This window comes from Rhinoderma darwinii, chromosome 1 (assembly GCF_050947455.1).
Source record: "Rhinoderma darwinii isolate aRhiDar2 chromosome 1, aRhiDar2.hap1, whole genome shotgun sequence".
Lineage (NCBI taxonomy): Eukaryota > Metazoa > Chordata > Amphibia > Anura > Rhinodermatidae > Rhinoderma > Rhinoderma darwinii.
Window position 1 is genome coordinate 534,249,301 of NC_134687.1, and position 24,045 is coordinate 534,273,345.

General features: G+C 42.3%; 1 protein-coding gene across 3 annotated transcripts in view; it reads left to right on the forward strand.

The window, feature by feature from the left end:
• The window catches only part of SKIC3 (SKI3 subunit of superkiller complex), a 194,232-nt gene that overhangs the window by 83,394 nt on the left and 86,793 nt on the right, over nucleotides 1-24,045 (forward strand). For all 3 annotated transcript variants that reach the window (XM_075837136.1, XM_075837145.1, XM_075837140.1), the window contains 8 exons: nucleotides 4,937-4,998; nucleotides 6,252-6,308; nucleotides 12,155-12,223; nucleotides 14,824-14,898; nucleotides 20,163-20,304; nucleotides 20,384-20,477; nucleotides 23,297-23,374; nucleotides 23,893-24,017. In XM_075837136.1, coding sequence (XP_075693251.1) covers nucleotides 4,937-4,998; nucleotides 6,252-6,308; nucleotides 12,155-12,223; nucleotides 14,824-14,898; nucleotides 20,163-20,304; nucleotides 20,384-20,477; nucleotides 23,297-23,374; nucleotides 23,893-24,017 — 702 coding nt within the window. The remainder of the gene's footprint in view (nucleotides 1-4,936; nucleotides 4,999-6,251; nucleotides 6,309-12,154; nucleotides 12,224-14,823; nucleotides 14,899-20,162; nucleotides 20,305-20,383; nucleotides 20,478-23,296; nucleotides 23,375-23,892; nucleotides 24,018-24,045) is intronic.

Sequence of the window (24,045 nt, forward strand, 5' to 3'; positions counted from 1 at the left end):
TCTGCGTCTCACAAATGTTCTTCTGTGTGATCCAAACACCTCAAACTTCGATTCGTCTGTCCATAACACTTTTTTCCAATCTTCCTCTGTCCAATGTCTGTGTGCTTTTGCCCATATTAATCTTCCTTTTATTAGCCAGTCTCAGATATGGCTTTTTCTCTGCCACTCTGCCCTGAAGGCCAGCATCCCGGAGTCGCCTCTTCACTGTAGATGTTGACACTGGCGTTTTGCGGGTACTATTTAATGAAGCTGCCAGTTGAGGACCTGTGAGGCGTCTATTTCTCAAACTAGAGACTCTAATGTACTTGTCTTGTTGCTCAGTTGTGCAGCGGGGCCTCCCACTTCTCTTTCTACTCTGGTTAGAGCCTGTTTGTGCTGTCCTCTGAAGGGAGTAGTACACACCGTTGTAGGAAATCTTCAGTTTCTTGGCAATTTCTCGCATGGAATAGCCTTCATTTTTAAGAACAAGAATAGACTGTCGAGTTTCACATGAAAGCTCCCTTTTTCTAGCCATTTTGAGAGTTTAATCAAACCCACAAATGTAATGCTCCAGATTCTGAACTAACTCAAAGGAAGGTCCGTTTTATAGCTCCTCTAAACAGCAAAACTGTTTACAGCGGTGCTAACATAATTGCACAAGGGTTTTCAAGTGTTTTCTAATCATCCAATAGCCTTCTAACACAGTTAGCAAACACAATGTACCATTAGAACACTGGAGTGATAGTTGCTGGAAATGGGCCTCTATACACCTATGTAGATATTGCATTAATAACCAGACGTTTGCAGCTAGAATAGTCATTTAGCACATTAACAATGTATAGAGTGTATTTCTGATTAATTTAATGCTATCTTCATTGAAAAAAACAGCTTTTCTTTCAAAAATAAGGAAATTTCTAAGTGGCCCTATACTTTTGAACGGTAGTTTATAAGTGCAGCCCATTTGTGGGAACTTCTGCAACAATGTTGGAAAGACATTTCTGAACAATATCTGTATGCAATTGTAGAAAAAATGCCTCGGTTGTGTAAAGCTGTTATATCAGCTAGAGGTGGCTGCTTTGTCAAAAATATAGATTTAATTTGCTGAAACAAAGTTAATCCATTATTTTTATTCATCTTAACTAGTTTATTTCTTCTATGCTTTCATTTCAAAGTACATTTGAGACATTAAACTGTGTAAATATCAATAAAAACTGGAAATATTGAGGTGTCCTAAAATTGAGCTGTTCGAAGTATACACTGGATGTACTTAAATTAACCCCTTCCCCCTGCTGGCATTCTGGGCCCTAATGTCCAAGCCATTTTTTAGATTTTTCCATTGTCACATTCGAAGAGCTGTAACTTTTTTATTTTTGCGTCGGCATAGCTGTATAAGGTCTTGTTTTTTGCGGGACGACTTGCAGTTTTTATTGGTACCATTTGAGAGTAGATGCGACTTTTTGATCACTTTCTATCACATTTTTTTTAAGTCAGGATTAACAGAAAACAGCAATTTTTCCATTGTTTTTTATTTTATTTTTTACGACGTTCACCGTGCGGGTTAAATAATGTAACAGCTTTATAGTCGGGGTCGTTACGGACGCGGCGATACCAAATATGTGTAACTTTTTTGCTTTATTGTAGTTTTTTTAATAGTAAAGCATTTTGTAAGGGGAAAAGCTGGGTTTTTCATTTTTTTTTTTCACTTTTTTTTTTAATTAACTTTATTAAACTTTTTTTACTTTTTTACTAGTCCCACTAGGGGACTTCCCTATCCTCCGATCGCTATTATAATACACTGCAATACTTTTGTATTGCAGTGTATTACTGCCTGTCCGTTTAAAACGGACAGGCATCTGCTAGGTCATGCCTGCGGCATGATCTAGCAGGTATTCGCTGCAGGCAGACCTGGGGGTCTTTATTAGACCCCCGGCTGCCATAGAAGACACAGACACTCGGCGATTTTATCGCCGGGTGTCAGTGAGATGAGAGGGAGCTCCCTCCCTCTCTCCAAAACCATTCAGATGCGGTGCTCGCTATTGTGCACCGCATCTGAAGGGTTAAACGGGTGAGATCGATACTAATATCGATCTCACCCGGCAGAGCAGGGACGCCCCCAGCCCTCAGCTGCTTCTGGCAGCTGAGAGCAGGGAGATTTCACGGCTCCCTGCTCTGTTTACTTTATTCTAATGCAGCGACGTAGTTTGGCGGCGCTCTAGAATAAAGCCCACTAATGACCGCCGTAAAAAGACGTATCGGCGGTCATTAAGGGGTTAAAGCTGAGGATCAAGCAGAACAGAGTGCTGGACTGTTTTGTTTTTTTTGGATTGTCTATTTACACATACGGAGGTAATTCATGCATTTGTTGAATGCCGATCCTTGAGCCACTAAACCATAGCTGCTGATGTCAGGTGATCTTATTTTCCTCTTTCTTTTCGACAGAAGATCTTCCCCATCTCATATTTTCCACGGGGCCTAGAAGTCTTGTTTACGCTAGTATGAGGAATGTCTCTGTCCTCCTCTTCTTCTTTTTTCCATGATCATATTTTGCCCCAGCATGGTTTGGACCTAGGCCTTAGCCTTAGTTTTCTCCGTTACGTATGGACTTTTCTCCTAAGATGGGTGGGTGGGCGACCCTCATGTTCACCCCACTAGTCCTTGGGACCTCAACGTGTTCTTTAATCCATACAGTCATCTATTTTAAAGCCTCTGCGCGAGATATCTTCTTGGTACTCAGCCTTTTTGATCGCTGACATTTTCACCAGACGTGTGTCTGAGTTGGCAGTTTTCTTTCTGCCGTTCGTCTGAGTTGGCAGTTTTCTTCCTGCCGTTCGTCTGAGTTGGCAGTTTTCTTCCTGCCGTTCGTCTGAGTTGGCAGTTTTCTTCCTGCCGTTCGTCTGAGTTGGCAGTTTTCTTCCTGCCGTTCGTCTGATTTTGCAGTTTTCTTCCTGCCGTTCGTCTGAGTTGCCAGTTTTCTTCCTGCCGTTCTGTGTCCAGTTCCCTCCTTTCCATTCTGGGGAATTCACTCTACTCCATCTGGATGAGGTCACAGGTCTTCAGACCGATCTGTCTCAAAGAGTCTCCTTCCGCTAGTCTGACTCTCCTTTTCATCTTCCCAGACTGCATCCAAGTCTTTGGTGCTAAAGATAAAGCTTTCCATTTCTGATTAACAGCTCATTCCATTAGTTCTGTGGGGCCTCACGGCTTGCACACCATCAGGCCTCTGCTCTACAGATGCATAAGGCCGCTACCTGGTCTCTCTCCACACCTTACCCTGTTCTATGGGGTGCATATTTTGCATCTTCAAACGTTTTTGACAGTTGCTAGCTTCTGTAAATAGCAGTAAATTAGACAAGCTATTGTGCTATGTTTTTTTGGGTATTGAGTGCCCAAAGACACAAGCGAGAGAAGGTGATTTTTTTTTGGGTACTCACCGTAAATTCATTTTCTCATTTAGTTAATTGAGGACACCGCTCACACCGTTATTTTTTCCTGTTTTTTGAGCATCTACTGGCTTAAAGAGGCACTGTCACCACATTATAAGTGCCCTATCTGGTACATAATGTGATCGGCACTGTAATGTCCTATTTTAGATTTATGCTAATGAGTTTCTTAATGCCCAACTGACCGTGTTTTACTTTTTGACTAAGTGGGCGTTGTGGAGAGAAGTGTATGACGCTGACGAATCAGCGTCATACACTTCTCTCCATTCATTTACACAGTAGATAGTGTTCTTACTAGATCACTATGTGCAGACGCATACACACAAACTAACGCTACTCAAGTGTCCTGACAGTGAATAGACATTACTTCCATCTAGGACGGGATGTGTATTCAGAATCCTGATACTTCTGTAGCATTTGTGGTTGATTTACAGCAGAGCAGGCGTAGTCTCGCTGTAAATGACCGTTTACAGCGTAATCTCGCGAGACTGCGCCTGCTCTTTTGTAAATCAACCACAAACGCTAGAGAAGTGTCAGGATTCTGAATACATATCCCGTCCTGGCTGGAGGTAATGTCTATTCATTGTCAGGACACTTGAGTGTGTATGTGGCTGCATATAGTGTTCTGCTGTGTAAATGAATGGAGAGAAGTGTATGACGCTGATTGGTCAGCGTCATACACTCCACTCCACAATGCCCACTTGGTCAAAAAGTAAAACACGCCCAGTTGGGCATTCAGAAACTCATTAGCATAAAGCTAAAATAGGTCATAACTCTGTCAAAAATTATCGTTTTTCTAAATAAAAAACACTGCTGTAATCTACATTACAGCGCCGATCACATTATGTAGAAGATAGGCCACTTATAATGTGGTGACAGAGCCTCGTTTCCCCTTGTTCTTGGTTTACTATTTACCTTCTGTTGGCTTCTCCTAGTTTCTCCTACTGCTTCTGTACACACTGAATAGCTCAGTGTCTGCAGAAAGGGTATAGCCTGTGTAGGAGGAGCTATCCTTTTTTTTTCTTTCAAAGTGTCGAGAGCCTAGTCGCCGCAGCCTTTACCCACGGCCTTCTATCTCCCCCAATGATCTGGACAATAAAGGGATTTTACGGTGAGTACTCAAAATAAAAATATATATCCTCTTTTAAAAAGACTTAATGTGTAATTCCAGTTATAACAAACTTCTGACATATCATAACTTGCAAGATACTTTCATATGCGGTCTGTGAGCTGTGACCCCACGTGGGGTCATAATAATCTCTTGTCCTTTCTACTCTGTGGTACCGCTACCTGTCTTCTAAATAAAGCCGATAGAAGCTATCAAGCTGAAAGGGCACAGCGCTTTGGAGAAGTCTTTCTGTGACTATTGAAATGTGTCAGGAAGGAGCGTTCTAGTTCTAGCAAAAGTATATTTGATTTAACCACAACACTTTGCCTGTCATATCAAGGGTGTTTGTCCTACTTTTCATTGTATATTTTAAGTAATAACATTAAATGAGCTAACTTTACATTTTTAGATGTCAACAACAAGGCCCTTGCGCAACACGCTTTCATCAAATCAATCCAGTTTAAGCAAAATGTGAGTATTTTCATTTTTAATCCAACATTGTTCTGTTACATGTGTTATTATGAAGCCTCAAAGAGGTTAACCCCTTAATGACCGGCCCATTTTGCACGTTAATGACCAAAGATTATTTTTTGTTTTTTTTACGGTCGCATTCCAAGAGTCGTAACTTTTTTTTTTATTCCGTCGACATAGCCGTATAAGGGCTTGTTTTTTGCGGGACGAGTTGTATTTTGTAATTGTACCATTTTTAGATGCTTACAATATATCGATTAACTTTTATTAACTTTATTTTAGGAGAGAATTGAAAATAAGCAGCTATTCCAGCATTAAATTTCACGTTATAAATTTACGCAGTTTACTATGCAGCGTAAATAACATGTTAACTTTATTCTATGGGTCGGCACGATTACGGGGATACCAAATATGTAAAGGTTTTATATGTTTTCCTACGTTTGCACAATAAAAACCCTTTTAGAAAAAAATTACTTGTTTTTGCATCGCCGCGTTCCAAGAGCCGTCATTTTTTTATTTTTCCATCGCTGTGGTCGTATGTGGGCTTGATTTTTGCGGGCGAATGTGTAGTTTTCATTAGTACTATTTTGGGGTACATAGGACTTATAGATTAACTTTTATTTTATTTTTTATGGGGGGAATGGGAGAAAAGAGAGAATTTTGCCTTTTTTTTGGGACGCCATTCATCCGGAGGTTTAATTAATGTGTTAATTTTATTGGTCAAGTTGTTACGATCGCGGAGATACCATATATAAGTATGTGTGATTTGTTTTGACACTTTTACTAAATAAAACCACTTTTTGGGAAAAAAAAGTCATTTTATTTGATTTTGACTGTAATTTATTTTTTTTTTTTTTTCACAATCTTTATTTAACTGATTGACATTTTTTTTTTAAGTCCCACCAGGGGACTTCACTATGCGATGTGCTGATCGCATATATAATGCTTTGGTATACTTCGTATACCAAAGCATTATTGCCTGTCAGTGTAAAACTGACAGGCAACCTGTTAGGTCATGCCTCCGGCATCGCCTAACAGGCATTTGCTGAAGACAGACCTGGGGGTCTTTGTTAGGCCCCCGGCTGTCATGGAAACCTGACGGCGACCCGCGATTTGTTTGCGTGGGCGCCTGATCGGGTGACAGAGGGAGCTCTCTCCCTCTGTCAAACACATTAGATGCCGCTGTCACTATTGATAGCGACATTTAATGGGTTAAAGTTATTTTAACCTATATATTTTGTTTTCTTTTGCAGAATGCCATTGCTTGGACTAACCTGGGTGCTTTATATTTGTTGAATGAAAATATTGAGGTAAGATACACGTTGTTTATTATTTCCACACTCACTTTTTTGCTGTTGTTAATCTGGGCACCGCTATGTTCACACAGAGTTTTTTGCAGGCGGAATTTTTGCCTCAAAATTCCGTTTGGAAGTTTGAGGCAGATTTTCCTCTCTCTGCACGCCGATTTTTCGCGGTGTTTTCAATGGCCGCAGGCTAAAATACGCTTTCTCTGCCACCCATGGAAGTCAAAGGGAGGTCAGAGGCGTAAACGCCCGAAGATAGGGCATGTCGCTTCTGTCTCCCGTGAGGTGGTTTTACCGCTCGCGCGAGAGAACCGCCTCCGCCTCCCATTGAAACGGGAGGCATTTTCGGGCCGTTTTTGACGAGTTTTTTGGCGTGGTTTCTGCACCAAAAAACTAGTAAAAAAAACTCTGTGTGAACCCAGCCTACACACAGAGTTTTTTGCAGGAGGTAAATTCCTCCTGCAAAAACTGCTCCAGTAGGTTTTTGCACAGTGGTTTGACAAAAACTCGTCAAAACACTCGTCAAGGTTTTTTTTTCCTCTTTCTGACTCATTGAAATGGGGTTTTGGAGGCGGAAACCGCCTCAAGATGGGTCATGTTGCTTCTTTTTACCACGACAAGTTTTTTTTACTCGTGGTAAAAAAACTCGTCTGCCTCCCATTGAAATCAATGGGAGGCATTTTCGGGCGTTTTTTGACGAGTTTTGCAGAGCGGTTTCTGCGCCAAAAAACTCAGTGTGAACAGGGTCTAAGACTCATGCAAAAATTATGTTTACCTGAAATAAATGCCCCTGCAAAATATAGTTCTATGTGTTTGATAAGGGAAATACACACGAAAATTATAACATTTCTGAGAAATGTCAATAAGTTTTCCTGTGATAGACATTTTAACATAAATGTCTTATAGGTGTGGGTTCAGGAGAACGAGGTACTCGCACAAGCAAACTGACTTGGCTGTTTCCATAACGCCCATAGACTATAATGGATAGAGCCGTGAGCCATGCGCGGCTATCTCTCCATTCAGTTTCTACCTGGATCTGCCGTCTGCCTCACCAGGCGGATTAGGGGTAAGGGGATGTGCCATACACATTTTTCATGGGAAAACACCTTTAAAATGTGTCTCCTACTCTTTATAACAAATCCTGTACTTACCATTTGTGTGCACATTACAGCTACTTCCCAGTCATGTTCTATGGTTCCATCATATCTTGTGACACATGAAACATACATTTTGTAACTTGTTAACTTGTAACTTGTTAAATTATTTATTGAAGTTATCACTAACTTATTAAGGCTCTCGATCAGGATTTATTTGGCTCTATTTACATGGAGCAATCGTTACTGTATGTGACCGAATTATGGTTATAGCGATCATTTGGGCACATACAGTTTCATTATTGTCGATTTGTTGTTTTGTTTGGCCGCCTAAAACATGCGATCGGCTGACAAAAGAGCGATTGCAAGTTTGTCGGCTGATTGCTGGGCATGTTACACGGGCACATGATCGGAAAAAAGCATTTGAAAGTTAGCTCTTTCGCCCGATCATTGGCCTGTGTAAAAAAGCCTTGCATATAATCATAATCCCCCCCCCCCCCATTATTTGTGCTTAGTAATGGTATTACTCTCTGAAGGGGAAATCCTACCTAAAATAATTGTCTGGCAAATCACAGTGACCTGTCAGAAGATGTATTTATGAGCAGTCATGAGCACAAACCCCCATATGGAATATGCTGTAGTGGTTTATAGAGGACCATTAGGCTTATTTTATACTAGAGTTCCCTTTAACTGACTGCATAATAGTGAAGCAGACTCAGAAAACATATTGGGGGCAATTTATTAAGACTGGCGTTTCATATGGCAGTCTTAATAGAATGAAAAGTTGGAGTAAACTGTGACACATTTATTGAGAGGCAAACGCCGTGCTGTGCGCCACAACTGTCATAACGGTGTTGCGCAGTCTATTCCCCCACATCGGCAATAAAATTCCAGCATGGCTCATACAAGGTCCTTTTTTTCATTTACCGTATTTTTCGGACTATAAGACGCAGTTTTTAGCAAGAATAAATCTTGCTAAAAAGTCCCTCCGTCTTGTAGACCGCAGTCAATGGACCCGGCATCGCCGGGCCCCATGACCGCTTCATTACTTAACCCTTTCCCAACACATGACGTGCCGGCACATCATGGAGTGGGGGGTGGGGTGGGGTGGTGATGTATGGAGTTGGCTCACGCACTGAGCCCGCTCCATACACTGCAGGTGTCAGCTTCTGACACGCTGCTCTAACGGCCAGGAACAGCAATTAGTGCTGTTCCTGGCAGTTTAAAGGGGTTGTGCCATAAAACACATGTATCCCCTATCCACAGGATAGGGGATACATGTGTGATCGATAAGGAGAACGGGGACCGAAAGTTGCCAAGAGCGCTGCATGAGAAGCTGTGACTTCCGCGTTCTGTGTCCGGCAGCTTCATGGAGATCAATGGGATTCTTCACATGCGCGAGCGGCTCTTCATTGATCTCTATGGAGCTGCGGAACAAATAAGCCGGACACAGAACCCGGAAGTCCAAGCTTCTCATGTAGTTCTTTGGGTGACTTTCGGTCCCCTGTTCTCCTTATCGCTGGGGGTCCCAGTGGTCGGACCCCCAGCGATCTCACATGTAGCCCCTATCCCGTGAATAGGGAATACATGTGTTTTATGGCAAACCCCTTTAACTAGTTAAATGCTGTGGTCAATAGCAACCACGGCATTTATAGGGGTTTTTCTATGGACCTTTATTACATATCCACAGGTTATGTCATAAATGTCAGATAGATGCAGGTCCCCCCTCTGGGACCCGCACCTATCTCTAGAACTGGGCCCCCTAAACCCTGTTCTAGCTTTCTGTTCTTTCCCGGCCACTTGGTTACATGTGGAGTTACCGGAACAGCGTAACTCGCATGCTACGCTGCTTCCGTAACTGCCATTCACTACTATTGGAGTTAGCGAAACAGCGTTGCTCAGCGCGTTACGCTGTTTCAGTAACTCCACATGTAACCAAGTAGCCGCTGGTTCAGGTCCCCTAGGGGAACTAATAAAATGTGTGGGAAAAAACCTTAGATAAATTTTAAGGAGTGTAAAAAAAAAAAATATATTCAAAGTAAAAAAAAAAACAACCTTTTCCTATTTTCCCTTAAGCACAATGTAAAAAATAAAATAATTTGGTTTTGCTGCGTCCGTAAACGTCCGATCTATTACAATATACCATTATTTAACTCGCATGGTGAGTTTAACCCCTTAATGACCAGCCTATTTTAGACCTTAATCACCAAGCCATTTTTTACGTTTTTCCATCGTTTCATTCTAAGAGCTATAACCTTTTTATTTTAGCGTCGACATAGCTGTATAAGGTCTTGTTTTTTGCGGGACAAGTTGTATTTTTTAATAGCACCATTTTGTGGTACATAGAATTTATTTATTAACTTTTTTTGGGGGGGAATAGAAAAAAAAAAGCAATTTCGCCACACTTTTTTGCATCCTAAATTTACGCCGTTTACCGTGTGGTATAAATAACACTAACCTTATTCAGTGGGTTGTTGCGATTGTAACGATACCAAATTTGTATAGTTTTTGGATGTTTTACTACTTTTACACAGTAAAAACGCTTTTTTTACAAATTTATATGTTTTTGTGTCTCCATATTTGAAGAGCCGTAACGTTTTTATTTTTTCGCCGATGCAATTGTAGGAGGGCTTTTTTTTGCGGGACGACTTGTAGTTTTTATCGGTACAATTTTGGAGTAGATGCGACTTTTTGATCACTTTTTATCAAATTTTTGCATGGTTTTTTATTTTATTTTTTACGACGTTCACCGTGCGGGTTAAATGATGCAATAAGTTCACCGTGCAGGTTAAATGACGGACGCGGCGATACCAGATATGTGTAACTTTTTTACTTTATTTTGTTTGTTAATAATAAAGCAGTTTGTAAGGGGGAAAAGTGGGTTTTTCATTTTCACTTTTTATGAAACTTTTTTTTTACTAGTCCCACTACGGGGACTTCACTATGCGATCCTCCGATCGCTATTATAATACACTGCAATACTTTTGTATTGCAGTGTATTATGCCTTTCCGTGTAAAACGGACAGGCATCTGTTAGGTCATGCCAGAGGCATGACCTAGCAGGCATTTACTACAGGCAGACCTGGGGGCCTTTATTAGGCCCCCGGCTGCCATCGGAGACACAGACACTCGGCGATCTTATCTTAAGCTCCCTCCCTCTCTCCAAAACCACTCCGATGCGGCGCTCGCTATTGAGCACCTCATCTGAGGGGTTAAACGGGTGAGATCGATACTGATATCAATCTCACACGTTCGAGCAGGGACGCCCCAGCCCTCAGCTACCTCTGGTAGCTGAGAGCAGGGAGATTTGAAAGCTCCCTGCTCTGTTTATTTATTCCGACGCAGCGACGTAAAAAGTCTATTGCATCGGAATAAAGCCCATTAGTGTCCGCCGTGAAAAGGCTTATTGGCGGTCATTGAGGGGTTAAAAATGTAAAACATCAAAACAGTTTTTTGGTCACCTTAGCGCTTAAAAAATTAAATTAAAAAAAAAGTGATCTAAAAAATTGTGCCAATAAAAACTACAGCTCGTCCCGCAAAAAATAAGCGCTCACACCGCTCAATCGATGAAAAAATTTTTCAAAAAGTTTTGGCTCTCAGAATGTGGTGAAGAATAAATTATTTTTTAACAAATAATTTTTTTCCTATTTTCTGTTGTCTAAAACCTGGGTGCGTCTTATGGTCAGGTGCGTCTTATAGTCCGAAAAATACGGTAACTGTCTGATTGGGAGGCAGGGCAAGGTAGATTTCCACTATAATTACCACCAATTTTCTGGCCTAAATTACAATAAAACTGTTGGATCTCTTTGGCCTTGCCCCCTTTCCATATAAGTGGCAAGGGCGGTTTACATTGTGAGTTTTGGACCCTTTTGCGATAAATTCCCTCCATAACGTGGGGTTCTGACTATACTAAGAGTCAGTTAGTGATGTCCGTTACCTTTTGCCATGTTCTGCTGTGGGGCGCCAATCAAAGCAACAACAACAAATTGATAAAGTATATTACAAAACCTTATATTTAAGCTGAATTTACACTGTGGGTGAAATGTATACACTGAGTTATGCCTAGTGCAGGGCCTGAGGGAGCGTTTTTGTTGATCCCGAAACACTGATCTTGCGGACAACAGCTACTGGGAGGCAAGTCGTTTATTTTTGGGTTTGTTTTCCCCCTCCGCTCTCTACTACAGTATATTGATACGTCAGTATGATCTGTGTGTATTCCCTTATTCCGTTCATGGAGATCCTGCAATAAGTGCATGTACGCAAAGCTTGTCTACCTGTAGCTGCGATCCTTAGATCAGTACTCGGATATCCAGTTGGGCAAGCATAGGCATTATTTTGTTGTTATAGGAGTAGGGAAATTTTGACGTTTTTATCTATTTAAATCTGAGGATGTTACATGTTTTCTATAAATTATTTTCTTGATAGCATCAATTTCCCAAATTTTCTAGGGCCTGCTATCAAATAACTTTGCCTGTGTAAGGGCATGTTCACATGCAGCATAAATATTTGTTTGCCTTGTGCTGTAGTTGCAGATTTTTAGTATGGATAAAGTGTAAATTCTCTAAGCTATTTTCTCAAACAGAGATACTCCTTCCAAACATTATTACTGAATAGAATGAATCTACAGTTTGTAGATCACGTTGATAGTTTCAGCATGTCCTTTTACGCGAAAGTAGATTGAAAAAGATGCGCTATTATCTTTAGTCCACTCTTCCTGAGGTTTCTGTAAAACATGATATTTGCACTTTTATTTTACAGCTGGGCCATCAAGCTTTCAATGTAGCCCAGTCCCTTGATCCATTATATGTGAGATGCTGGATTGGTCAGGTGAGCTCATAAAAAAAAGCTTATGTCTTGGCTTCACAATAGCCAATAAATGCTTGAATGGATCCCTATAACACTGTGATGCACGAAAAAACATTGGGAAAATTACAAAATGATGTAACATGTATGTGGTTCATGCTATTTTACAGTTTATATAAAGAATAGTATATATAATCGACATAGAAAGCTGCATTAAGTTGTAAATACCATTCATGAGTTACCTACAATTTATTATAGTTGCATTTAAAGCATCTGTTAGTCTCTGTTTACTGTTCAGAGTTTTTTGACGCGGAAACCGTGGCAAAAACAGCGGCAATGACTGCCAAAAAACGGCTGAAATTGCCTCCCATTGATTTCATTGGGAGGTGAAGGCGCTTTTTTCACGCGAGCAGAAAAAAAACGCTTGCAGGAAAAAGAAGCGACATGTCCTATCTAGAGGCGTTTTGCGCCTCAAAAACCCCATTGAAATCAATGGCAGACGGAAAAAAACGCTGCAATCGTTTTTTTCCTTTGCCTGTTGAAGAAAGAGGGCAAAATTTGCAGCAAAAAACGCCTGTGGTGCAAAACCACTTAAAAATAAAACCCGGAGCTGATTTAACAGGCAGAATTTTCTACCTGCAAAAAAACTCTGTGTGAACAGGGCCTTATAGTCCAAGAAAAAAAAAAAAGCCTTTGTTCTGCCTGTGTCTTTATTAAAAAAGTACAGTATATACCAAGCATCCGATACATACATAATTGGACAAGTGTGTCAAGATGTGTCTTTCTTTACCTTTCTTCTTCTTTCAAGATGTGTGGCGCAAGATGACCGCTTTGGTGCAGAACTATCCCGGCCGCAATTATGTCACGTGACCGCACTGTGACCAGTCGATTCCTACAGTGTTTGTTGTGTGGACCGGCAGTCTCTTTCACTCTACGTTCCTATAATACGCTAAATGTGAGTCTCATAGGAATGCATGGTGAAAGTGACTTCCGGTCCACACAGCAGACGCTGTAGGAATCGGCCGGTCACAGTGCGGTCATGTGACATAATTGCGGCCGGGATATTTCTGCAACAAAGCGCCCATCATGAGGATGACCTGCCTTACTTTTTACTGGGTGTACTGTACAAACACAATAAAAAAAATTGCTAGAGTGTCTCTTTAAAAAAAAGCAAAACAATAACATGATTTTGAGATACTCTGTCACGAGATGTCTGTGCTACATGTGTCTGTGTGTGGCCACCCAGTGGTTGTGATATGATTTGCAGCCTGTCAAGAGTTATGCTAGCATGTCGCGATAAGGTTAAGGTGGACACATCTGTAGTCCAGAGCTGCAAGTCTGCAGACTTCAAAACTGAAATACCCAGACATAAAAACCCCTTAAAGGGGTTTTCCAGCCCCTAAAAATTGATGGCCTATCCTCAGTTGCTATTGCTCACTGTTAATCGCCAACACAGACGTAGCGACGATTCACAGTATTTCAGAGAAAGCTGCAATACCTGTGAATCACCTCTAAATGCGTGTCGGAGATTCACAGTGAGCAAGTAGAAATTAAGGGAAAGCAGCGTACGTACGAGCACTGCACCCCTTCAAAACAGCTGATCAGCAGGCGTCCCGGTAGTCCAACCCAGACCCATTAGTTATTGATGGCCTATCCTGAGGATAGGCCATCAATTTTTACTGGCTGCAAAGACCCATCAAAGGTAATATTGTAGATTTTGTATTTTCATTGTATGTAAATCTAGAACTTTCTTGTGCCAGAACTCTTATTTGAAGATAGAATATAATGTATTAATAAATATCATAATTTGCAGACTGTAATACAATCTAACTCTCAAAACCCACATCTGTTATCACATGAACTGTGGTTTAGGAGTATGTATGAGTATGTATGTATGAGTATGTATGTATGAGTATGTATGTATGAGTATGTATGTATGAGTTATGTATGTATGAGTTATGTATGTATGTATGTATGAGTTATGTATGTATGAGTTATGTATGTATGTATGAGTATGTATGAGTTATGTATGTATGAGTTATGTATGTACGTATGAGTATGTATGTATGAGTTATGTATGTATGAGTATGTATGTATGAGTTATGTATGTATGAGTATGTATGTATGTATGTATGAGTATGTATGTATGAGTATGTATGTATGAGTATGTATGTATGAGTATGTATGTATGAGTATGAGTTATGTATGTATGTATGCATGTATTTATGAGTTATGTATGTATGAGTTATGTATGTATGTAGGAGTATGTATGTATGAGTGTATGTATGAGTATGTATGTATGAGTTATGTATGTATGTATGTATGAGTTATGTATGTATGTATGTATGAGTATGTATGTATGTATGAGTATGTATGTATGACTATGTATGTATGACTATGTATGTATGACTATGTTTGTATGTATGAGTATGTATGTATGAGTTATGTATGTATGAGTTATGAGTTATGTATGTATGTATGAGTATGTATGTATGAGTTATGTATGTATGAGTATGTATGAGTTATGTATGTATGAGTATGTATGTACCATACATTTCATAGAACACATATTCATGCTTGGGAATTATATTCTGTCATTTCATGAATATCTGTTATTTCTGTAGGCGCTGATTGCAGAAACTGTTGGAAGCTATGAGACTATGGATCTCTTCAGGCATACGACTGAGCTTAGTATGCATGTAAGTTCCTGAAGTATACCTACACTAATAAATATTTGGAGAATACAAGACGTTACAATGTCTCCATACAGTCATATCTGTACATTCTATTAGGCTATATTCACACCACAGTGAAAAAAAATGTCTATTAAAAACTGATCAACTGTCAGTTTTTCATGGCCATTTTGCATCAGTGTGTCTCTAAATTTTCATCCATTTCCAGTCCGTCTGTCCGTTTTTAATGGCCGTTTGACATCCGTTTTGCATCAGTTTTTCATGGCCGATAAAAAAAACGGATGAATTTCATTGGTCAGGCTTTTTTTGTCCTAACCCCCTGAAAACACCCAAAGGAAGGTCACATGTTCACCTAGAAACTATTTACAGCCTCCCTGTATATGATGACAGACACCTCCCTGTATATGATGCCACACACCTCCCTGTATATGATGCCACACACCTCCCTGTATATGATGCCACACACCTCCCTGTATATGATGCCACACACCTCCCTGTATATGATGCCACACACCTCCCTGTATATGATGCCACACACCTCCCTGTATATGATGCCACACACCTCCCTGTATATGATGCCACACACCTCTCTGTATATGATGCCACACACCTCCCTGTATATGATGCCACACACCTCCCTGTATATGATGCCACACACCTCCCTGTATATGATGCCACACACCTCCCTGTATATGATGCCACACACCTCCCTGTATATGATGCCACACGCCTCCCTGTATATGATGCCACACGCCTCCCTGTATATGATGCCACACACCTCCCTGTATATGATGCCACACACCTCCCTGTATATGATGCCACACACCTCTCTGTATATGATGCCACACGCATCCCTGTATATGATGCCACACGCCTCCCTGTAGATGATGCCACACGCCTCCCTGTAGATGATGCCACACACCTCCCTGTAGATGATGCCACACACCTCCCTGTATATGATGCCACACACCTCCCTGTATATGATGCCACACACCTCCCTGTATATGAGGCCACACACCTCCCTGTATATGAGGCCACACACCTCCCTGTATATGATGCCACACACCTCCCTGTATATGATGCCACACACCTCCCTGTATATGATGCCACACACCTCCCTGTATATGATGCCACCCTGTATATACCACACAGCCTCCCTGTATATGCCACACAGACCCCATGCATATGATGCCACACAGACTCACTGTAGATGCCACACAGCCTCACTGTATATGAAGCCACACAGCCTCCCTGTATATGAAGCCACACATCCTTCCTGTATATGATGCCACACACCTCCCTGTATATGATGCCACACACCTCCCTGTATATGATTCCACACACCTCTCTGTATATGATGCCACACGCATCCCTGTAGATGATGCCACACGCCTCCCTGTAGATGATGCCACACGCCTCCCTGTAGATGATGCCACACGCCTCCCTGTAGATGATGCCACACGCCTCCCTGTAGATGATGCCACACGCCTCCCTGTAGATGATGCCACACGCCTCCCTGTAGATGATGCCACACGCCTCCCTGTAGATGATGCCACACGCCTCCCTGTAGATGATGCCACAAACCTCCCTGTAGATGATGCCACACACCTCCCTGTAGATGATGCCACACACCTCCCTGTATATGATGCCACACACATCCTTGTATATGATGCCACACACATCCCTGTATATGATGCCACACACCTCCCTTTATATGATGCCACACAGCCTCCCTGTATATGATGCCACACACCTCCCTGTATATGATGCCACACACCTTCCTTTATATGATGCCACACAGCCTCCCTGTATATGATGCCACACACCTCCCTGTATATGATGCCACACAGCCTCCCTGTATATGATGCCACACACCTCCCTGTATATGATGCCACACACCTCCCTGTATATGATGCCACACACCTCCCTGTATATGATGCCACACACCTCCCTGTATATGAGGCCACACACCTCCCTGTATATGAGGCCACACACCTCCCTGTATATGAGGCCACACACCTCCCTGTATATGAGGCCACACACCTCCCTGTATATGAGGCCACACACCTCCCTGTATATGAGGCCACACACCTCCCTGTATATGATGCCACACACCTCCCTGTATATGATGCCACACACCTCCCTGTATATGATGCCACACACCTCCCTGTATATGATGCCACACAGCCACCCTGTATATACCACACAGCTTCCCTGTATATGCCACACAGACCCCATGTATATGATGCCACACAGACTCACTGTAGATGCCACACAGCCTCACTGTATATGAAGCCACACACCTCCCTGTATATGAAGCCACACACCTCCCTGTATATGAAGCCACACATCCTTCCTGTATATGATGCCACACAGCCTCCCTGTATATGCCACACAGCCCTCCTGTATATGCCACACAGCCCTCCTGTATATGATGCCACACAGCCCTCCTGTATATGATGCCACACAGCCCTCCTGTATATGATGCCACACAGCCTCCCTGTATATGGTGCCACACAGCCTCCCTGTATATGCCACACAGCCTCCCTGTATATGATGCCACACAGACCCCTGTATATGATGCCACACAGCTTCACTGTAGATGCCACACAGCCCCCCTGTATATGATGCCACACAGCCCGGATGTATATGATGCCACACAGCCACGATGTATATGATGCGACACAGCCCCGATGTATATGATGCCACACAGCCCCGATGTATATGATGCCACACAGCCCCCCTGTAGATGCCACCAGCCCTCATGTATATGATGCCAGACAGCCCTTATGTATATGATGCCACACAAGCTGACATGAATGCCCTACATACTCACCGATGCAGCGCTGTCTTCAGGTCTGGTAACTACCGCTGTAGCAGCCTAAGCGGCTGCTACGGGGCCCGTGGCATGAAGGCCCGTGCCGCCCGCCAGCACGCCCCCCCCCCCCCCCCCCCTATGGCTATTACTGCGCGACGCCATTGAACACTACGGCAGAGCAGGGAGGTATCTCCCCGCTCTGCCATTAAAGGGGTTGTTCCTACAGAACACATGTATCCCCTATCCACAGGATAGCGGATACATGTGTGATCGCTGGAACCCCCAGCGATAAGGAGAACGGGGGACCGAAAGTCCCCCGAAGTTCTCCATGAGAAACCTTTTGACTTCCGGTGTCTGTGTCGGCAGCTCTGTAGAAATTAATGGAGCACCGGACGCGCTTGTGCGCTAATTTTTATTGAGCTGCTGGACGCAGACCCCGGTAGTCTGAAGTTTCTCATGGAGAACTTCCGAAAGTCCCCCGTTTTCCTTATCGGTCCCAACGATCACACATGTATTCCCTATCCTCTGGATAGGGGATATGTGTGTTTTGTGGGACAAACCATAGGCTACAGGCCCTTTTGTTTTTTTTGGGGGGGAAGTGGGGTTATCTACAGGGGGGGCTGCATGGCGTTATCTACAGTGGGCTGTATGGTGCTATATACAGGGGGGCTGTATGTTGCTATATACAGGGGGGCTGTATGTTGCTATATACAGGGGGCTGTATGTTGCTATATACAGGGTGCTGTATGTTGCTATATACAGGGTGCTGTATGTTGCTATATACAGGGGGCTGTATGTTGCTATATACAGGGGGCTGTATGTTGCTATATACAGGGGGGCTGTATGTTGCTATATACTGGGGTGCTGTATGTTGCTATATACAGGGGGGCTGTATGGCGCTATATACAGGGGAGCTGTATGGCGCTATATACAGGGAGGGGGCTGTATGGAGATATATACAGGGAGGGGGCTGTATGTCGCTATATACAGGTAGGGGGCTGTATGTCACTATATACAGGGAGGGGGCTGTATGGCGCTATATACACGGAGGGGGCTGTATGGCGCTATATAAAGGGAGGGGGCTGTATGGCACTATATACAGGGAGGGGGCTGTATGGCACTATATACAGGGAGGGGGCTGTATGGCGCTCTATACAGGGAGGGGGACGTATGGCGCTATATACAGGGATGGGGCCGTATGGCGCTATATACAGAGAGGGGGCCGTATGGCGCTATATACAGGGAGGGGGCTGTATGGCGCTATCTACGGGGCGGCTGTATGTCGTTTTATACAGGGAGGGGGCTGTATGGCGCTATATACAGGGGGCTGTGTATACCGCTTTCTACACGGGGGCTATATGGTTCTATATACAGGGGGGCTATATGGTTCTATATACAGGGGGGCTTTATGGTGCTATATACAGGGGGCTGTGTATGGTGCTATCTACAGGGGGGCGCTGTGTGGCGGAATCTACAGCGAGACACTATCTACAAGGGGGGGTTGTGTGGCACCCAGGGGAGGGGGGCCCCAGTCAAAAGTTTGCTATGGGGCCCTGTCTTTCCTTGTTACGCCCCTGAGTGGCTTATATAGTTTGTGAAGCAATAAAGTATGATAGATATTTACACGTTTAGGATGAGAACTGCGTGTGCAGGGAGGTATTATTGTTTTACATACCACAGACTGTAATAGGTAGACCATATGTAGAGGATATATTGGGTACGTCCATAGTTGACTATGGAGAGCCCCGAACTTTATTCTTTCATAGAGCCTCCTCTATAGATGAGGGGCATGTAAAAAGAAAGCTCTGCCTCCCCTCCCTACAATCCCTGAGCTCTTAGCATAGTTCATATAAGCAAATATTAACACTAGATGTTCTCTATTATGTAAGCTTTCTTTATATCACAGTATGCAGCCCATTTAGTTTTGTTTCGTATAGCTATTTTTTTTTTCATTTTGCATCATTGTCTTGATGCTTAGTCAAATAATACAACAGCTTATGGAAAGTCGACCCGGCATTCCTCTTAACCACTTGTGGACCTACCAGCATCTCTGAATGTCACGCTGGTAAGCGCAGTTTTAGCCGGGCTCCCTACTGAGAAGACAGAATAGTATATTACCACCTCTGCTTTACTGATTGCTAAATAGGCGGCACTAAGTGGCATCCCCAGTTACCCGGTATGGGCTAAAGCCGCTGTTTTTCTTTGTAGTTTGTAACCATTTGGACATATGGTTACATAAAACTGTATGTGCCCAAGTGGCTTGCGTATGAGCGGTGTACACATTATAGTACAATATTTTTAATGAATGCGCTTTGCACAGTATCTTCATTTTATTTCTTTTAGTTGCATTGGAGCAATAAATAGCACAGCTATGTGTATTATTGTACTTCTGAAAAGGCATTTTGGTTTTTTTAAACTATTTATTGTATTGTTTTTGTTTGTTCCTTAATAGACTGAGGGAGCAAAGGGATATGCTCACTGGGTCTGTTCGACCCTCCTGGATAAAAGCAATAGGAAGACGGAGCTTTACCGCTATAACATCGTTCAGATGAATGCCATTACTGCCGCTCATCTAGCTTTAAACAAATACACGGGTAACTAATCGAATATAATACCAGGAAAGTCTACAAAAGTTTTTCAGGACTTAATATATTGTTCCTGTCCTTTCAATAGAACGAATACAAAGTGATTCAACTGCATTTGGGATGCTGGGATATTTAAATGAACATCTACAATTAAAGATACAAGCCAAGGGCGCCTATGAAAGGTAATGCATATGTAATATCAATAATTATCATAAAATATATTAATAAACTGTAGAATCTATGAGGCCGATAAATAATAGGCCGGATTTCAGGTGTTTAAGTTGCTTTGTTTAAAATTACATGAATTAATCCAGCCCAATCTTACTATCTGCTTGGAAAAAACAGGGAGAATTTACATATGCTTTGTAGTCCGCTAAAAATCTATTCAAAAGAGCAGGAGTGGCCGAATATTTGGTTAGTATGGGAACTATTTTTTGTCGAACCTGAGTTAGTTGATCTACTAGGTCATAAAGGTACAGCTGCATGTTGCATGCCCTTTTTTCACTTGTCCCAGTGTCCCCATAAGGGTATGTTCACACGGCCTATTTACGGACGTAAATCGGGCGTTTTTGCCCCGAATTACGCCCGAAAATAGCGCCTCAATAGCGCTGACAAACATCTGCCCATTGAAAGCAATGGGCAGACGTTCGTCTGTTCACACGAGGCGTATATTTACGCGCCGCTGTCAAAAGACGGCGCGTAAATAGACGCCCGCGTAGAAGAAGTGACCTGTCACTTCTTTGGCCGTAATTGGAGCCGCTATTCATTGACTCCAATGAATAGCAGCGCTAATTACGGCCGTAATTGACGCGGCGTTCAAGCGCCTGCACATGCCGGTACGGCTGAAATTACGGGGATGTTTTCAGGCTGAAACATCCCCGTAATTTCAGCCGTTACGGACCCCCGCCGTGTGAACATACCCTAATAGTGATAGCAGCCACATTGAGGGTCTGTTCACACTGTTTCCAGTGTACTTTAAAGAGGCTCTGTCACCAGATTTTGCAACCCCTATCTGCTATTGCAGCAGATCGGCGCTGCAATGTAGATTACAGTAACGTTTTTATTTTTAAAAAACGAGCATTTTTGGCCAAGTTATGACCATTTTTGTAGTTATGCAAATGAGGCTTGCAAAAGTCCAAGTGGGTGTGTTTAAAAGTAAAAGTCCAAGTGGGCGTGTATTATGTGCGTACATCGGGGCGTTTTTACTACTTTTACTAGCTGGGCGCTATGATGAGAAGTATCATCCACTTCTCTTCAGAACGCCCAGCTTCTGGCAGTGCAGACACAGCCGTGTTCTCGAGAGATCACGCTGTGTCGTCACTCACAGGTCCTGCATCGTGTCAGACGAGCGAGGACACCGGCACCAGAGGCTATAGTTGATTCTGCAGCAGCATCAGCGTTTGCAGGTAAGTAGCTACATCGACTTACCTGCTAACGCCGATGCTGCTGCAGAATCAACTGAAGCCTCTGGTGCCGATGTGTCCTCGCTCGTCTGACACGATGCAGGACCTGTGAGTGACGTCACAGATCTGCACTGCCAGAAGCTGGGCGTTCTGAAGAGAAGTGGATGATACTTCTCTTCAGAGCGCCCAGCTAGTAAAAGTATTAAAAACGCCCCGATGTACGCACATAATACACGCCCACTTGGACTTTTACTTTTAAACACACCCACTTGGACTTTTGCAAGCCTCATTTGCATAACTACAAAAATGGTCATAACTTGGCCAAAAATGCTCGTTTTTTAAAAATAAAAACGTTACTGTAATCTACATTGCAGCGCCGATCTGCTGCAATAGCAGATAGGGGTTGCAAAATCTGGTGACAGAGCCTCTTTAAGCATTTGCACAAACACCAAATGTACACAAAGGGCCCCGTTGACCAAGAGTGTCCTTTTGATATCAATCGTGGAGGTGTTCTTTGTTATACCTTTCTGTTTTTTTACTGTATGGCGTAACATAGTCGACTACATTATTCCATACAGAGGCATCCACTAAAAAAAGTATAGCATGCGGTATATGTTTTTTATTTTTGCAACAGGACCCTGTGGGCAACGAATGCCTTTGTATTCCTCTGTGGCGTACGTCGTAACCTTCCATCGGATATACCAACGCAGTGTAAATAGAGCCTTACTTATTGCACTTGTTTCACAGAGAGCTCACAAATGAACTTAATGGAAACTAATAGGGTTGGTTGAGACTCACACTTACAGTTTGTGATTCACCAATGATCCTTTTATCCTTTCACTAAAAACGATCGGTGACAGGTGCACAAAAACCGCAACCCGTGAGGGGGAAATTTCCTACTTTTGTGTTAAGGCCAACAGGAATACTGCCTGGTGGCCTAACATCCAGATCTACTGGTCCCAGATTTAAGGTCTACCACTAGATCTCATTCTACTATTCGACCACCACGGCCATAAAGTTCATCCTGGCTTCTCTAATAATCTGGCATATTCTCATAGCATCACGTTATTTCCCCGAGTCACTATACATAGCTTCAGTATTTGCAAAACCTTCCTAAAAATGTGGTCTCTGTTCGTTTCCCTGGATGATATTCAACAAACCCTGACTTCCAAGAATGATCTGTTATTTTCCAGGTATTGCTTTCTGCGTGAACTACTAGTGATTAATCTGATGGTTCGTCTCTACATGTTTTGTGGAACCTCTTTGAGACATGTCAGAAAATGTCATCGATAATTACACTTTTTGGATCTCCAAGCCTGTTGACGGGTGTTCCTATGGATGTCTGTCACAGTCCCATCTCATTTCATTCTAATATTGAAACATGTTAGAAAATGTGTAAAGGGGAATCTTTGCTTAAACTTTTAACTTTGATGAGAAATCAAAATGGAGCATTATATATTTTATTCAGTATATGCAGTAGTAATTGTTAGAAGATGCCGACTGCCTGTGTTTCTAGTCTTATCTGAACTTCTGGGATGTAAAGTCTGCTGTACTTTGGAGATGTTATGTTTTCATATTTCTGCATTTTATTTTCCAAGAGCCTTGTCGACACTACAAGATACAGAAGACAAAGATCATCATAATCTTGCACTTCGTCATTATGCACGGTCACTTTGGTAAATAATATTCATGCCATTTATTTCTTAATCGCTTAAGCATATCCACTTTTTTTTTGGGTGTAGAAAATATAGTTACATGGCTATGCTATGTTTACACATTGTGGTGTATTCTTGCCATGTACATCTCACAGCATTGCATAGACAATAATGAGCAAGAAATATTCCAAAATACTGTCCTTTTGGAATATGTTCAGATCCAATGCGTTGGCGTACGTTAACGTAAAACAAAATCTACAGTCTATATGTACTACAACATGATTCTATTAAAAAATATGACTCGTCCTGCAAAAATCAAACCCTTAAAAAATGTTACATCAACAGAAAAATTTAAACGTTATGGCACTTGGAATGCAACAGTGGCAAATAAAAACCAAAAATAGGCTGGTACTAAGGGGGTTAAGCAGTACTAATACCCATCAGTCAAAGATCAAGACAAAATGATACAGTAAAAAGTGATATTTGCCTTTTGAAGTAAACTTGAATCATAACATGAAAGTGACCCTCCTATTCCTCAGCACTGTAGGTCAGTATGATGACGCCATCAAAGCCTATACATCTACACCTATGACAGAGTTTGATGACCTCACTGGGCTGGCTCTTACATACTTCAAGAAGGGCTTTTTACAAGACAGTATGAAAGGTAAATGTTCAAACTTTGTATATTTGAT